The sequence below is a fragment of the Piliocolobus tephrosceles genome, chromosome 19, assembly GCF_002776525.5.
Source record: "Piliocolobus tephrosceles isolate RC106 chromosome 19, ASM277652v3, whole genome shotgun sequence".
Taxonomy (NCBI): domain Eukaryota; kingdom Metazoa; phylum Chordata; class Mammalia; order Primates; family Cercopithecidae; genus Piliocolobus; species Piliocolobus tephrosceles.
In genome coordinates, this window is record NC_045452.1 from 53,634,397 (window position 1) to 53,652,818 (window position 18,422).

General features: G+C 40.7%; 1 protein-coding gene across 3 annotated transcripts in view; it reads right to left on the bottom strand.

Annotated features, from left to right (window-relative positions):
* Positions 1 to 4,414: 4,414 nt before the first annotated feature.
* Positions 4,415 to 18,422, bottom strand: part of JAM2 (junctional adhesion molecule 2) — a 77,301-nt gene continuing 63,293 nt past the window's right edge. For 2 of the 3 annotated variants that reach the window (XM_023189900.2, XM_023189907.1), the window contains 4 exons: positions 16,164 to 16,271; positions 12,849 to 12,864; positions 9,900 to 9,942; positions 4,415 to 7,317 (listed from right to left, as the gene is read on the bottom strand). In XM_023189900.2, the coding sequence (XP_023045668.1) occupies positions 7,285 to 7,317; positions 9,900 to 9,942; positions 12,849 to 12,864; positions 16,164 to 16,271 (200 nt within the window). In that variant the 3' untranslated portion in view covers positions 4,415 to 7,284. Of the gene's footprint in view, positions 7,318 to 7,378; positions 7,729 to 9,899; positions 9,943 to 12,848; positions 12,865 to 16,163; positions 16,272 to 18,422 lie in introns of those variants that run through there. The other variant, XM_023189894.2, reaches the window with a different exon arrangement.

Below are 18,422 nucleotides of genomic sequence, written 5' to 3' on the forward strand. Positions count from 1 at the left end.
AGATTCACTCCTACTCCCTTCCAGACTCCCCTTAGCTCCCACTGGAATGGTAAGTACACACTGTTTCTGATGTTTGCTCTGGTGAGACACTGGCAAGAAGGCTCAAGGCCAGCTACTTCCAATGGTGCCTACGGGACCCACGGGACACTCATGTCCTTGACCTGAGAAATCTTGGGAAAACAGATGTTTCACCATCCTCCCCTACTTCGCTCACCTATTTTTTTTTTTTTTTTTAAAGAGATGGGCTTTTGTTCTGTTGCCCAGGCAGTGGCTTGATCATAGCTCACTGCAGCCTTGAATTCCTGGGCTTAAGCAGTCCCCCCCAATTCAGCCTCCAGAGTAGCTGGCGCTGTGGGCACACACTACCACACCTGGCCCTCCCCCTCTTCTTGATATTTTTTTTCAGCTCTCTTTCCACCAGCTCAAATAGCTCCTGTTTCCTTGGCACGTGCCTTCAGTTTTTGCAAGTGATTCTCTTAAACATTCTCTTTACTTCCCTTGGGGGTGACTTGGGGAATAGTACTCCTTATGACTTTGGCAAAGTCACTCTTTGTCTCTTTCTGTCCCCTCATTCCTTCCCATCCCAAATCCATCCATACACACTTCAGCTTATAAGGACTGTGTGATGAGGTGAAGGGTAAAGAGTAGTGGTGGACTGGAGTAATTATTTCAGGGTAGCTGTCTGTTCGTGAACAGTGAAGGGGTATTTATACCCAATGTATTTTTCATTTTCTTTTTTTTTTCTTATTCTTTTTTTGAAACAAAGTGTGACTCTTTTGCCCAGGCTAAAGTTGCAGTGGTGTGATCACAGCTCACTACAGCCTCAACCTCCTGGGCTCAAGTGATCCTCCTGTCTCAGCCTCCCGAGTAGCTGGGACTACAGGCACATGTCACCACACCCAGTTCTTCAATTTTTTGAGACAGTCTCACTGTGTTGTCCATGATGTTCTCAAACTTCTAGATTCAAATGATCCTCCCACCTCAGCCTTCCAAAGTGCTGGGATTACAGGTGTGAGCCACTGTGTCCAGCCTTCATTTTCCCTCAAAAGTGGGATACTTGTTTTTAGTCTTTGAGCAACAGAGAAAGTCCCAATTAACATCCTGTTACATGAATATAGCATATTTGTAAAGAGATGCTTATTCATTCTCTTTGGTATATGTTATCCTAAAATTTAGAAAGAAAATGTTTCTTAACCTACAGTAACTTCAATTTAACAGTAGTTAAATTTTATAGTAAATATTTGGAAAGAAAGTTTGAGAATGAAAAATTAAGTTGGCTGGGCGCAGTGGCTCACGCCTGTAATCCCAACACTTTGGGAGACTGAGGTAGGCGGATCACTGAGGTCAGGAGTTCAAGACCAACCTGGCCAACATGGCGAAACCATGTCTCTACTAAAAATACAAAAATTAGCCAGGCATGATGGCCGGTGCCAGTAATCCTGGCTACTCAGGAGGCTGAGGCATGAGAATTGCGTGAACCCAGGAGGCTGCAGTGAACCAAGATTGCGCCACTGCACTCCAACCTGGGTGACAGAGCGAGACTCTATCTCAAAAAAAAAAAAAAGCATAAGCAACTTTAGGACTCCAACTATAGCTCTTGGTAAATCGCTATTTTTATACCGTCTTTAAGAAACTTTATAAATAGCACACTTGAAGTTGAAAATAAAGGGATCATGAAATGGAGCTTTGAAACAGCCTACTTTCAATCTCAAAGAAGTTAAACAGGTTCTTTGTTGACACACACTCTTTACTTGTTTTGAGAGCATTTCTTGGTGGAAAGTAAAAAGACATTTTACACTCTAGTTTGTCTTAATACATTTTTTCAAACCTGGTCAAGTAAAAACTTGGCATATATTGAAAAGTAAACAAATACTGAAAGGATCACAAATGAAAGCTTTTAGTTTACCTTGGATTTCTTAACCAGTTGTTAACGCTAAAAGTGTTCCAAAAAGAGAAAACAAAAGATGGAAAATTAAATTTTAAAATATTAAAGTTGGAAAAATATTTGAAGAGCTTCTTAAGAACTGTGTGGAAATTCATGTCTCATTGCTAAAAGACTGGTATGAGAAAAATAGTTTCCATCCAACCTTCATTCATGGAACAATTTTGTAACTTCACATATTAGATAACTATGATAATTACATATTTCAGAATATAATTATTAATATTCTAACAATTTATGGGGACATTTTATAATTAAATACTAAATTTGCTCTTTGATAAGTGTTCCTTTGATTTGTAAAAATTCATTTATCACTTACTAAATGCCAACCCACGTGTTAGATGCTGTTAAATTATTTGGGTCTTATAAGGTTGTGTAAAACATGGTTCTTTTCTCAAAATGCTTCCAAATTGGTAGGGGTGTCAAACATGTTCATTACTATCATGGGATAGAAACCAGTAAGTGAATCAAGGGTTACGGAAATTCAGAGAAGAAAGAAACCTTTTCCAGCAGGGGAAATGAGAGAAGGCTGTCCTAGAGGGGGTGGAATTTGACCTGTCTCTTAATGAGTAGATAGAATATACAAGTCTTGTGTTTAGGAGAATTAGCATTCCAGGTGGATGGGGTATTATCAGTAAATGTATAGAGGAGGGGGAAAAACAGGTTAAGATAAAATGACCATAGCTCAGTTTAATGGGTGCATAAGGCAACCAAGGAAGTTAGTAGAACATGTAGCTGAATACATAGGCTGTGGCAATATGATGGGATATGTCTGTGATGGGTGGGAAACTCCAGGCTGAGGAGTTTAGGTTTTGTGATAGACTAGGTAAAGGAAGAGTGAAAGGGTTTTAGCCAGGGGAAGGGAGAAGGGAGTTGACATGGTTCGAGAAAAATGGGGCAAATTGATGGACGGGGTGGGGGGAAGAAGAGATTAGAGGGAAAAGGAGCCTTTGGAACTGGAGAGATTGATGTTGTGAGAGGGTACTTGAGGGTAGAAGTTCCTAGGAGACAAAAGTTGAGATAGTAGTGAAAGCCTGAGATAAAAGGGTGAAAGTAGTGACTGAAGAATCGAATAAGACAATGAATGAGGTAGTCAATGTAAATGGGAGGCTAAGGATGGAGAGATTAAGAGATAGGAGGGGGCAGTAGTGGTGATAGGATTTAAATGCATTCATCCTGGTTAGCCTCAATATTTTTCAAAATAATATTAGAGATTTGGGCATCTTCGGAGAATGACAGGAGAGTGGAAGAGAATGAAATGGTCCACTGTGATATTTAGACTGGTTTGGGATGAAGGCACGACAAAAGGTATTTTGTCTGGCAGTGAGACTGGAAGGCTGTGGAGGGGCCAGAGATAACTGAGGATGAAGGGAAAGTGACAGAGAATAACACAAGAATTTAAAAGGACTGGGCTTGGCCGGGCGCGGTGGCTCACGCCTGTAATCCCAGCACTTTGGGAGGCTGAGGTGGGCAGATCACGAAGTCAAGAGATCGAAACCATCCTGGCCAACATGGTGAAACCTTGTCTCTACTAAAACCACAAAAATTAGCTAAGTGTGGTGGTGCACACCTATAGTCCCAGCTGCTCGGGAGACTGAGGCAGGAGAATTGTTTGAACCCTGGAGGTTGCAATGAGCCGAGATCACGCCACTGCACTCCAGCCTGGTGACAGAGCGAGACTCCGTCTCAATCAATCAATCAATCAGTAAAAGGACCGGGCTCAGGCCTATAGTAATGCCGGCAGTTTTGGAGGCCGAAGAGGGAGGAGCGCTTGAGTCCAGGAGTTTGAGACCAGCCTGGCAACATGGCAAGACCCCGCTGCTACAAAAATAAAATATAATAAATAAACAATTACCTGGGCATGACGCACACCTGTGGTTTCACCTATTTGGGAGGCTGAGCTGGGGGAATCACTTGAGCCTGGGAGGTCGAAGCTGTAGGAAGCCATGATTGCGGCACTGCACTCCAGCCTGGGTGACAGAGCAAAACCCCATCTCAACAATAACAACAAGGAATTTAAAAGGAAATCATGGGGTAGAGAAAAACATGGTGTGTGAAACATCCTGGATCAGACACAGACCCTGATTCCTCCCTCCTCAGCGCCGTGGACTTGGCAAGTCAGTAACTGTTTCCTCATCTGCAAAATGATGACATTGCCCACTTTATAGTATCGTTGAGATGAATGAGGTCTTATACATCCTCACCCCCATCCATCCCCACCTCTGACATATATGAAGTGTTCAATAAATAGTTTTTGCTTTTTATTTTCAGAGCATTTTTCTCAGCATTTGAGAAGTTGGCAGCCATCCAAACAGAGATGGTGAGATTCTAATCTTAAACAGCTAACCAGCAGCTAGCCTTATAGCTACAGAAGGTAAGAGGGTGTAGTTTCCTGGGTTTTATGAATAACAATAGGTGAATGACTCTTTCCCAGCACTGTTATATGGGGCTAAAAAGTTTAACAAGTTCAGCTATTTTTATTAGTGTAGACTTCAATCAAACAAAGCCACCTGTGGATGAAGGAAGTTCTTTGCAAAGTTGTATTGAAAAACAATTGGTCCAGATTTAGTTAGGTCAAACCTCCAACTAAAAATAAATTAAATCTAGTTACAACAGCAACAATAATGAAAACAAAACAAAGCTTGCTAATATAATAAAGATTTTAAAGCCCCAATCTTTACACAACACAATTCACTGCAAGAAAGTAAAGTCAAAATGCTGTAAGAATTACAATGGGATTTTACCAATTGTTAGTGTTCAAATTCCTCAAGTAAACACAAATGGAAATACAAGTCTGGACACCAGTGACCCACAGATACATATACATACTTTTAATAATTACGAAATTAGCGCTCAATACTGTGCCCTTTGTGTGGGAGAAAACATTCTTTATACAAGGATTGTTACCTAGCTAGTACAATAGTTTAAGGTAATGTACAATATATATTTGACACAGAGAGTGTTAGATGTTCGCACTGCATAAAATGAATCCTCTAGCCTTTGATGTCTTCAAAAGAAGTTTTACAACTATTAGTGAAGCTAAGGCACTACATATTTTCCCTCCACAATATGGATTTGTGTCATTTAAACTGAAGAAGTTGATCTCGTGTGATGACAGGTATGTCTGAAGAGGCGTCTTTCAGAGTCATCTATCCTCTTGGCATGCCAATGCAAGACGAAAGCATTCCTCAAACCACAGAAATCTTCCAACCCAAACAGGTAATATTTAGCCTGATTTCTTACAAAAGCTTGTAAACAGGTGTTTTTTTCTGTCCTTCACCACCATGAGTTGGGAATCTGCCTGTGGGCCAAATCTCGTCTGTGCCTGCTGTTTTTGTAAATAAAGTCTTATTGGAACACAGACATGACCACTTGCTTATTTTGGGTGTGGCTGCCTTTGTGCTACCATGGCAGAGTCAAGTAGTTGTTAACAGGGACCTTATGACTTAAAATACCTACTTTCTGGCTCTTTACAAAAAATATTTGCTGATCCCTGACTGATGTGGTGAAAATTTGATTTTGGGGGCAGAGCCATGTTACAGAAGCCTGACCTCCAGGAAGGGATCTGGTGGGACACAGAATGTCACAGCTAAGTCAAAGCGGGAGCATCTTCCCAGTGGCCTGGTGTCCAGGCACATGCTAGGCACTCAGTGGGTGCTTAATCCATTTGTTCAGTGAATCCTGAGGATTTGCCTTGCCAATTGGGTAGAAAGAGAAGATTCTTTTGAAAGAAGATTAACCGGCCGGGTGCGGTGGCTCATGGTTGTAATCCCAGCACTTTGGGAGGCTGAGGCGGGTGGATCATTTGAGGTCAGAAGTTCGAGACCAGCCTGGCCAACATGGTGAAACCCATCTCTACTAAAATTACAAAAATTAGCCAGGTGTGGTGGTACATGCCTGTAATCTCAGCTACTTGGGAGGCTGAGGCAGGAGAATTGCTTGAACCTGGCAGGCGGAGGGGAGGCGGATGTTGCAGTGAGCCAAGATTGTGCCACTGCACTCCTGCCTGGGCAACAGAGTGAGACTGTCTCAAAAAAAAGAAAAGAAGATTAACCATGTTCATAGTTGTCAAAGGTAGCAAGTGACCTTTTCATCCAGATTTACCCAGAAGAACAGGACATGCCCTAGCCATATTTTGTTTTTAATATCAATTCGGTAGTTAAAAGAAGTTACAGTTGATATGCATTTTTAACATAGTCTAACTGCTCTGGTAAATGGATCATTGGAATTTTCACATTGTAATAGTAGCTGGAGGCTTTTGTGGTTCATCAGTTGAGAAACCCACATTAGACCCACTTTTCATTTGAACCATTTCTCATGTGCCCACTATGTATCAAGAGGAGTACCAGATGCAGGGAGTCAGTGAGCTTTTTCATCTCATCTTCCTTGTAGACAATTACTTCTTCCCCCACATCCTTTTCCAAAAGCAGAATTGGCAACCCCTGACCAAGGAACTTGACCCGGAATGTCACTGCACAATTTTTAGAGACAGAAAGATGTGAAGTCACCGCTCCTGCAGGGAAAGGTATCTGCAAACTTGTGTAGCCTCCGGTGGTGAGTTCTGATGCCAAGGTCACTGATCCTCTTCAAAGAAATCTTACAAGAAGGAAGCAGTGGCAAGCAGCAGTAGGGGTGAAATAAGCCACTTTGGTTTGTGTTTGACTGTCAAAATTACATTTAATGAAGAAATCAGTGACACACACCAGGCGAATCCTGTGGTGCACACTTGTGGGCTCCAGCCATTAGGTATTTCTTTTGATGTTGCTTTTAGTTCTCAGGAATGGAAGTAAACACTAAGTGCAAATCCTCGGGCCTAAGACCCATCCCGCTTCCTCCTTTCTGTGGATATGTTAGTGATGAACGAGCATCGGAATAAGATGATATGAGGGGAGAAAAGAGGAGTCTGACAGAAATGAGACCAGAGGTTCCTTTTGCATCTGTCAGAGTATTTGTTGGACCCCCTAAATCAGACTGTCGCACAGAGTCTGATTTATATTTTCATGATCTGTGGATTAACTTCACAATCAGTATGTTACATTTTAGTAACATTCTCTAGAAGTTAGGACGCGGTTAACATTTCCCAAAGCCCAGAATATTACAAAGTATTTTGATTCTTTTAACTTAGTCCAGACACAAGAAGCCAGACCGTATTTTAGGTGTGGACAGAACTGTTTGTTTAAAATAACAAGTTCAGGTGAGTTAGTAGTCATAAAAATTAAAATGAAATACCACTTTCATTTCCTCATGTACCTCTTTGCAAATGTCAGACAAAGCAGAGTTTTATAATAGTTTAATAATTTGTGTAACAACGGTGGTTTTGGTGTATCTCAAAAGTGGAGTTTTTAAATTATAAAGGATTTTGTGTGCTTGAAATCCTAGGAAAAGAAACAAAAAACAAGTTTAAATATATTCATATTTAAAGAAACATAAATCTTATGAATATCAAGCTATATTTATTGTAAGAATTTTACAGGTAAAAACCAGTATTTATTTATTTATCTTATTTATTTTTTGAGACAGAGTCTTGCTCTGTTGCCCAGGCTGGAGTGCAGTGGCACGATCTCAGCTCACTGCAACCTCCGCCTCCTGGATTCAAGTGATTCTCCTGCCTCAGCCTCCCAATCTGCTGGAACTACGGGCACATGCCACCATGCACAGCTAATTTTTGTATTTTAGTAGAGACGGGGTTTCACCATATTGGCCAGACTGGTCTAGAACTCCTGACCTTGTGATCCACCCGCCTCGGCCTTCCAAAGTGCTGGGATTACAGGCGTCAGCCACTGCACCTAGCCAAACCAGTATATATTTAATTAAACCTGTTTTATGGGGAATTAATTAACTAACTCCTAGCAGACAAGGTACTCTGAAGCTTTGCCCAGAGAGTAAAGAGGTAGGACTGGAAGGCAGAGGCAGATAAATCCTGTTAGGAGGATGCTCCTGGCATCTAGTGTTGGAGGACAGGCATGTTGCTACGCATCCTGCAATGTACAGGACAGCACCTTACACAAAGAATGATGTGGCCCAAAGTATCAGTAGTATTGAGGTTGAGAAACCCTGTGGTGTAGGGCACAAGAGAACTGAAGGGGACTCTAGCTCTTAGCTGATGAGGGCGACTGAGAGGAAGTCAAAGAAAAAATAAATGGCTTTTGTTCATTCAATTTAGCCACAATGTGCTTCATACTGTTTGGAGGGATGGGAGTATTTGATTCTACACTCCGAGAGTACTTTCTGTAAACTGTAGGAACAAAAATGGTAGGAACAAAGTTTCTTATTTTATTTTATTTTTTTTTGAGACGGAGTCTCGCTCTGTTGCCCAGGCTGGAGTGCAGTGGCCAGATCTCAGCTCACTGCAAGCTCCGTCTCCCAGGTTCATGCCATTCTCCTGCCTCAGCCTCCCGTGTAGCTGGGACTACAGGAGCCCGCCACCTTGCCCAGCTAGTTTTTTTTTTTGTATTTTTAGTAGAGACGGGATTTCACCGTGTTGGCCAGGATGGTCTCGATCTCCTGACCTCGTGATCCGCCTGTCTCGGCCTCCCAAAGTGCTGGGATTACAGGCTTGAGCCACCGCGCCCGGCCAGGAACAAAGTTTCTTGTCCCCTAGTTAAACATCAGTATGTTTTCAGTGTAGTAAACCACAAAATAAGGTGAATTCTGTAATAGTTTCTGGACAATTTTTAAAAATCAAATTTGTACAGAAAAATGGGTGAATATTAAACACTACTACCCATTAAAATCACTTATGCATTTAAAATACTGATGTCCAGGCTCCCCCCTCCCCCGACCCCCACCCTGCCCCACCCTCCAGACTCTACTGAGAGGAAATCTGAGAGAATTCCTGCCATAGATGAGTAAAGTGTTTCTGAGAACCCATGCTTTGTTTCTCAAGAAACGACTTAGGCCTCTAAAACCATAGGAACTCACCCCGGCCCAACCCACTATATTCCTGAGAGAATCATCCAGAAGGCTGAATATCCATCCAAAGAGCTACAAAATCTGAGTAATAATGGTATTTGCTGCATCAATGTAGTGTTTACAAAGGGTCCAAATGTCTATGTTCCTTAAACCCTCTGAGTTAGGTAATTACTGTGTCTTTTCAAACATTTCTGAAATGTTCCTTTCAAATATAATGGTCTGGTCTGAATGTTTGTGTCACCCAAAATTCATATGTTGAAACCTAATCCCTAATGCAACAATATTAAGAGGTGGGGCCTTTAGGAGGTGATCAGGGGATGAGGGCAGGACCTTCATGAATGGAACTAGTGCCCTTATCAAAGAGGCCGGGGGGTGCTTGTTTTGCCCCTGCTGCTGTGTGAGGACACAGCAGGAAGGCTCCATCTATGAGGAACAGGCTCTCACTAGACATTGAATCTACTGGCGCCTTGACTGTGGACTTCCCGGCCTCCAAAACTGAAAATAAATTTGTTGTTTGTAAATTACCCAGTGTATGGTATTTTTGTTATTGCAGCCCAAATGACTAAGACATTGCCTAGCCCTAAAATGTTCCAAGTACTTCACATAACCAAAGGTGAGTGCTAGAACCACAGATCTGCTGGAACCACTCTGCTTGGTCAAGCTACAGGGAAGAAAAGGGCCTGAGTCCTAGCTCCACCACTGTTATCCTGTAAGATCCTGTGTTTTAATTTACTCATCTGTCAAAGAGAGCCGATAATGCCAGACCTAGTGATACTAAGAAGACAGACTAATTATAGAAAATACCGTGAAACAAATCGTGATGTGATTAAAGATCACTTCTGCAATTGGAAATGCCAGGTATCTTTATCATGCCATCCTAGACAGGGTACAGAAGCTAACATCTACTTAGCTCCTTTTAAACACCAGTGATAGACACTGGTGCAAAGTGTATTAAAAGTGTAAATTCACAAAGTCCATATAATTCATTTCCCTGCCCTATTCCCTAAACACATTCATTCTATAAATATGCTTTAAAAATACTCACATTTTCACTCATTGTCGTGGCTTTAGATGAAGAATTACTCTTCCTGTTTGTGGAATATAAAAGACAATATTTACTGCATTATCACTTCAATCTGGAACATATATGCTCTTTTAATTTTACTTCCGTACATTTTCTCAGCAAGAACATGAACGTATATCTTAGGTAGAAAACAAGACAACAATTCTTGCTGAATTACTTATATTTACAGACAATATTCACAGAGAAACTCATGCAACAAAACATCAGTGTGAAGCCTTGTGCACGTAAATGTAGCTTATGGCTGGTATACTAAAGAAAGGTTTTTGTGGAATGCACAAACCAGAGACTTACTAACTTTTAATTTAATATATTAACATTTAACATTTGGAAAGCTTGACTATTATAGTCTCAAAATGTATTTATTTTTCCATGGAAAAAGTTTTACATACTGACTAGGGTTCCAGTCATCCATTTTGTCATTCAACATATTTTGAAGGCCACAGATTTAATGAATGTCAGGGCATATGTCTAGGAATGAAGTTACTCCCCACCAGATTACTACTTGATTTGCTAGAGATATTGATGGAAGAATAATCTCCCTCACTGCAGCGATGTCACCCTTCCCACTTAATGTAAGATGATGTCTCCGCTCTGCTCAAAACCTTCCAATTACTTTCTGTGTCACTCAATAAAAGCCGAAGTCCTCACAATCACCTGGAGGATAGGGGTGGGAAGTAGCAGCACTTTCAGGCTACTGTGCCCCTCTGAACTCACTGGGTTTGTTACTGCTAGTTCTTGATAATTTGAACTTCAACCTAGACTTGTATTAGGATCTTACGAGACTGAGAGACCAGGATTGAGCCAGAAATCTGGGAACAGCAAGTCAACGGCAGCCAGTTCTTCAAAGGAATTAGGAGATGACAAACTGAAGCCATGATGGCTTCAGTATCTCTTCTCCACTCCCAACTGCCATGGCCTCAGATAGTTTGTCATCCATCTTCTCTCTACACCTATGGAGCCAAAGTTGGGTCTGCCACATCCATACATGCAAGAAGGACAGTCATAAGTACAAACTGCAGGGCTTTGGGGAGCTCATCCATATTTCATGTACCAATGACTCCTACAATTCTATTTCCAGTTATTTCCCCAAACTCTAGATTTTGAATATTCAGTTACTTACTGATTACCTCTACTTAGAATCAGATAAGCATATCAAATATTAAAATTCCAAACACTCCAACCTCTCCGCTTATCTCCATCACCACTCCCAAACTCTCTCCTCTTAAAATCTTCCACACTTCCGTAAATGGTAATTCCATCCTTCTCATAACCTCGAAGCCATCTTCGATTTCTCTCTTTCTCTCACAGCCCACATCCAGCAGATCAGCAAGTTATTAAAACATTATATCCAAAACACTGTCACTTCTCAGCATCTCCAACAATACTGCTTTCGTACCAGCCGCCGTTTTCTCTTGCCTCGCTTAGTGTGGTAGTTTGCTAACTGATCTCCCTGCTTCCACCTTTTGTCATCTCATAGTTTATTCTTAACAGAGAAGCCAGTGTGAGTTTTGAAAAATTAAGATGATGCCACTCCTCTGCTTAATGCCCTCCAGTGACTTTCTATCTTACTCAGACCAAAGCCAGACTCCTCACAACTGCCTAAAAGGGACTCCATACAGTCTGCCCCCACCGCTGCTTGTGTACACTCATCTCTGTTTCTCTCACTCTGTTCCAGCCACCCTGGTCCCGCTGACATCCCTCAGATGCTCTAGGCTTGCCTGGCCTCAGGATCTTTCAGTTTGCTCTCTCCCCTCTGCCTGAACGCTCTTCTCATTCTTATTTGCACAACTTGCTTCCTCACCATCTTCTGGCCTTTCTCAAAACTCCCTTATTAGTGAGATCCTTCCCGACCACCCTATTTGAAATTACAATCTCCACTCCTACCCTTTGTATTCTATATTCTCTTACTCGTTTTATTTTTCTCCATAATACCACCATCTGATATACTATATACTAGTATCTGTTTATTGTCTGCCCTTCTCTACTAGAATGTAAGCTCCATAAGGCAGAGTTTTGTGGGGTTTTTGGCCTGTTTTGTTCACTACTGTATCCCCAGTCCTTAGAACAGTGTTAGGCGCAAAATTGGTATTCAATGAATATAAGAAATGACTGTTAACTAAAATTTTATGTGAAAAATTTCAATTTAGCAAAATACAGTGAATTTTTTAAAATTAGTTTATAGATATGCTGATGAAATCAAATTAGTGACCACTTTTCTTGTCTGGGTAATCATCATTCTCTCTGTACTATCATTTACAAGTAGGTATGAAGTGTGAAGTGTGATGTTGATAGAGTCTGGATATTTGCCTCACCCAAATCTTATGTTGAATTGTAATACCCAGTGTTGGAGGTGGGGCTTGTGGGAGCTGATGAGATCATGGGGGGGGCGGACTTCTCATGAACGGTTTAGTACCACCCCCTTGATGCTGTCCTCAGAATAGTGACTGAGTTTTCTTGAGATCTGGTTGTTTAAAAGTATATGGCACCTCCCCAACCTTGCTCCCGCTTTTGCCACGTGACGTGCGCTTTTGCCACGTGACGTGCCTGCTCCTGCTTCGCCTTCAGCCATGAGTAAAAGCTTCCTGAGGCCTCCCCAGAAGCCAAGCAGTGTTGGTGCCAGGCTTGTACAACTTTCAGAACTGTGAGCCAATTAAACCTCTTTTTAAAATAAATTACCCCGTCTCGGGTATTTCTCTGTTTCTCTCACAGCCCACATCCAACAGATCAGCAAGTTATTAAAGCTTGCTCAACAGCCTAATACAGATGTATTTCTTGATAAACTTGAGTAACTTCTTGGGAGAGCAAACTTACACAAATAACCCAGCTTCCCTCTTTTGACTCTAAGCAGATGATTAATAGAAAAGTAGTTGACATAGAGGAAAGACATGCATTGTAGGAAAGTATACTTACTGGAAGGAGGTTTCTTCTGCAAAAGAAAAAATATGTATCATTAATGCAAGGGTTATTATGGTATGATGCAGATTCATATAAAAATGAGTTTGGGTTTAATTTATTTTTATTAATTTTAATCTTGTTGACATTTATAACTTCTAAGTTAAGAGTTGGCAACCTTTTTTGGTAAAGAGCCATACAGCAACCATTTTAGGCTTTGGGGCCAAGAGGATACTATGTAGGTACTTAGATAACAAGAGAGCAAACAAATTTCCAAACATTTTTAAGGGTAAAATAAAAAATATAATAAAATAATAATAATAATAAAAATCTTGAAAAGCAGGCAGAGAAATGGAATTCTTTTGGGGAAGATAACATTTCTCTTTAATTGGGGTTCAAAGTCAGTAGTCCCTATCATCAAATAGATTGTAAATGTTCATCTGTAAAGCTATTTTTGTTCATAGGCCATAGAAAAATAGGTGGGGAGGGCAGATTTGGTCCACAGGTGTTAGTCTGCCAACCTCTGTCCTAAACATAATTTCAAGAATATGGTTCTCTTGGATAGATTTTTCTGCTAGATGAAAATGAGAGTAACATTCTTAGGTAACGAACCCCTAATATTCAAGTCAACTTTTAATTAATTCAGTACTTTAGGAAAATTTGTTTACTAACTCCTCATTAAAAAAACTCAGACCGGTATTCTTTTAGGGTATAAAGATGACAAGAGTTTTGAGTCATCTTATTTGTTTGTACTTTCACTGATGACCAGCAGGGGGACACAGCTGGATTCAATTCATAAAGTTACATTGCAGTGGACTACATTGAAGCACTGAACAAGTATTAATTGACAGAGCAGCTCTTTTTGTTTGTTTGGTCAGTGTCTTGCTCTGTTATCCAGCTTGGAGTGCAGTGGTGAGATTATAACTCACTGCAGCCTCGACCTTCTGGGCTAAGCGATCCTCCTACTTTAGCCTCCTGAGTAGCTGGGACTAAAGGTGTGTGCAACTATGCCTAGCTTATTTTTTATTTTTTATAAAGAAAGGGTCTCCCTATGTTGCCCAGGCTGGTCTTGAAGTCCTGGACTCAAGCGATCCTCCCGCCTCGGCCTCCCGAAGTGTTGGGAATGCAAGTGTGAGCCACTACACTCAGCCCAGTTATTCTTAATTATAGGGCATCTCTTGGAATCCATGTCCACAGAAACATTTTATGAGACATAATACCTAATTGGAGGTATTATTAGGAACACATTTTATATTTAAGTTTTATTTTGGCACAAAATACTTTTTTTAAGGCCAGGAGTGGTGGCTCACACCTGTAATCCTAGCATTTTGGGAGGCTGGGGTGGGAGGATTGCTTGATCCCAGGAGTTCGATACCAGCCTGAGCAACAGAGCAAGAACCTGTCTCCACAAAAATTAAAAGAAAATTAGCCAGGCGTGGTGGTATGTGCCTGTAGTCCCAGCTACTTGAGAAGGCTGAGGTGGGAGGACCTCTTACGCCTGGAAAGTCAAGGCTGCAGTGAGCCATGATCACACCACTGCACTCAGCATGGGTGACAGAGTGAGACCCTGTCTCAAAAAAAAAAAATTGTTTTAAAAATCTAAATTCCAAAATTAATGTTTGCTGTAAAACAATGGGTCTAGAACTTGTATATGCTATAAATTTGTAATTCAATTAAAAATTTTATTTTATACACTATTGCCAGTGGACCTGATAGAGTGCTGCAGCTTCTGAGCTCTCCAATAATATTAGAGAGTGAAGAAATGCATTAAGAGAATAAAACATTTTTAAATCTCACCCATTTACATCAAACCTATTGCATCATCAAATGGAGGTGTGAAGTTACAAAAGGTCTAAATTTGAAGAATTCAAAACGGTGTACAGAAGTAGTTCTCATAAATACAATAGGTTTCTAGTTTTGACTGAACAATTCTCTTTTTTTTTTTTTTCTTTTGCAACGGAGTCTTGCTTTTTCACCCAGGCTGGAGTGGAGTGGCACAATCTTGGCTCACTACAACCTCCACCTCCCAGGTTCAAGTGATTCCTCTGCTTCAGCCTCCCGAGTAGCTGAGACTACAGGTGCATGCCACCATTCCTGGCTAATTTTTGTATTTTTAGTAGAGACACGGTTTCACCATGTTGGCCAGGCTGGACTCGAACTCCTGACCTCAAGTGATCCACCTGCCTCGGCCTCCCAAAGTGGTAGGATTACAGGCGTGAGCCACCACACCCAGCTGAACAATTCTCTTCTAAATACAGTTGTCCTAAATTTAACATTCAACACTTCACTGTTCTACACTGATGAAATATTTCACTTATTTATTTCAATGAAATTTCTTTATAAATTTGAAATCAACTTATATCTTGAGATATACAATTCCTAACTTAAAATAAAAAGATATTGGCCGGGCATGGTTCACACCTGTACTCTCAGCACTTTGGGAGACCGAGGCCGGTGGATCACGAGGTCAGGAGATCAACACCATCCTGGCTAACACAGTGAAACCCCATCTCTACTAAAAATACAAAAATTAGCCAGGTATGGTGGTGGCGACTGTAGTCCCGGCTACTTGGGAGGCTGAGGCAGGAGAATGGCATGAACCCGGGAGATGGGGCTTGCAGTGAGCCAAGATTGCGCCACTGCACTCCAGCCTGGGCGACAGAGCGAGACTCTTTCAAAAAAAAAAAAAAAAAAATCTTAAAAACATGCAAAGATACTATAAATATCTGTTCACATTGAATATCTCTGTCTCGCTGCACTGCACCACTCCAAGGATCTCTTGCATATTCTGTGGTACTCTCTGGAATTTGCAACTAGGCAGTTTTGCCTTTTCTCCCTAGGTTTGCCAAGGTGTTTCATAAGCCACCTGCATGTCATCCTGAACATTTTCTATAGCAGAAAATAAATGAACAATATTCTCCAGAGTTTGTTAGAACTTCCTAGGAGAGGGCCAGGCGCGACAGCTCACAACTGTGATCCCAGCACTTTGGAAGGCCAAGGCGGGCAGATCACTTGAGGCCAGGAGTTCGAGACCAGCCTGGCCAACATAGGGAAACCCCATCTCTACTAAAAATACAAAAATGAGCTGGGTGTATTGGTGCACGCTTGTAATCCCAACTATTTGGGAAGCTGAGACGTGAGAATCACCTGAACCTGGGAGGTGGAGGTTGCATTGAGTGGAGATTTTGGCACCACTGCACTCCAGCCTAAGCGACAGAGCAAGACTCTGCCTGGAAAAAAAAAAAAAAAAACTTCCTAGGAGAAACAGTATCTCATAAATAAACTCCATAGCCATAGAAAGTTATCTGCCAAAGAAGGGTGAAATTCACTTACTTGAAAAGTAGCCTTTCCTCTGAGCATAGCACACACCAAGGCCACAAACGGAGATCACTAAGGCCACAACTACTACGGCTGCTATGATGCCACTTATGTTGAGATCATCTGGAATGCAAAATAAACTATGCATAAATTTATGTGGATTACACGGACTGATGCAGTCATTAAATTGAAAACGTTCAAAAAAAGGTCCCCTTTGCAGCTATATCATAAAGCATACTTTAATGATTTTGAAGCCTATTCAACTAACTCACTTCTAAGACATGGTTCAAAAATGATTAAACATATTAACAGAACTTAAGCTTTGGGAAAATACTAAAGTTTAAAAACTTCTCAGATTAAAAAATAAAATGTGTGCTATTCTTTTGCATTCATTTGGAGATGTGTAATAATTCACAGGATTAAAAGAACGGAAGCGATCTTTGAAGTTCAATGAGTTCAAGTATTCTACTGCCACTCCCTACCCCACATCTTACTTAAAATTCTTCTACATCATCATCTGTGTCAATTTCACAAATAATGGAAAACTCAGCATCAAAGAAAGCATGTGGTGCCGGGCATGTTGGCTCATGCCTGTAATCCCAGCTACTCAGGAGGCTGAGGTGGGAGGACTGCTTGAGGCTAGGAATTTGAGACCAGCCTAGGCAACAGAGCAAGAATCCATCTCTAAAAAATAAAAAATAAAAAAAATTAGCCGGGTATGGTGGTGCATTCCTGGAGCCCCAGATACTCAGGAGGCTGAGGCTGGAGGATCACTTGAGCCCAGGAGTTTGAGATTATAGTGAACTATGACTGCACTACTTCTCTCCAGTCTAGGTGACAGAGACTGTCTCAAAAAAAAGCACATGTCATTGTTATTCGGTAAAACTAAGTGTAAGAAATACCTTCCTTTTTGAATTATATGGGTGTGTATATATGTGTACATACAGCCATATACATATATGCAACTAAACTGTCATCCTATTTATGAAAAATGAATTAAATTCTCTGAGGCTTTTCCTATGGCTGTTAAGGCATCCATCCTCTAATGTAATGCAGCTGGATTTTTTGAACCCAAGTTTGGAAATAACTACTGTGATTCTTCCCAGATTGATTCTGTTGCCCAATAATACATTAATTATAATGTATTATTATTAATAATATAATTAATAAAAATTATTAATAATAATTACATTATTAACCTTCCAAGCTTAACATTTCTGCAAATTGAGAATTTTATTAAAAATGCTCTCGGCCGGGCGCGGTGGCTCAAGCCTGTAATCCCAGCACTTTGGGAGGCCGAGATGGGCGGATCACGAGGTCAGGAGATAGAGACCATCCTGGATAACACGGTGAAACCCTGTCTCTACTAAAAAATACAAAAAAAAAAAACTAGCCGGGCGAGGTGGCGGGCGCCTGTAGTCCCAGCTACTCGGGAGGCTGAGGCAGGAGAATGAACCCGGGAGGCGGAGCTTGCAGTGAGCTGAGATCCGGCCACTGCACTCCAGCCTGGGCAACAGAGCAAGACTCCGTCTCAAAAAAAAAAAAAAAAAAAAAAAAAACAAAAAAAACCAAAAAACTCTCATTCAAGTCATTAATAACATGATGAACATGGATTTGTTTAGGAAAGAACTATGTAACAGTCTAGTAGACAACTCCCGTCATACAACACAATTGATTAACATTCTTTGAGCATGGGATTCAACTGCGTGTGGATCCCCCAAAACATTGTTTGGACCATATTTCTCCATCTTGTCCGTGAGGATTTTATGACCAACACTCTTCTGCCATTTAGATACTTCCCATGTATTTATTAAAGGAGCAATTCTTCAAAGAGTTCCCATTTTAAAAAACAAGTTTTAATTAGCATATGATTAAATAACCTAGAGAAAATATTAGGTAGCATTTTCTCAAAAATAAATATTTTAAAGCAATGTACACTTTGGAAATGATCTTTTTAGAGATACTGTTTAAGTGAATCTGCTTATTATAAAAACTTTAGGTCTCGAAATTCTTTCCTAATGCCAAGTGTGTTATTAATTTTCTTAAATACCTCCAAAATATTGATTTTTTTTTAAAAAAAGAAAACTTGATAAATCTTTTGAAAGGTTAAGTAATTTGACCAGAGTAGAAAACATTAATTATTGCTTGGTATAAACTCAGTTTGCTTGGGTATTGAGAGGTCAGTAAGATTCGGCTTTTTATTTACTTGGATTAAAAAGAGCAGATAGAGAAAAAATCTACAGTAATCATAATCTTAGGCAAAGTCAAATCAAT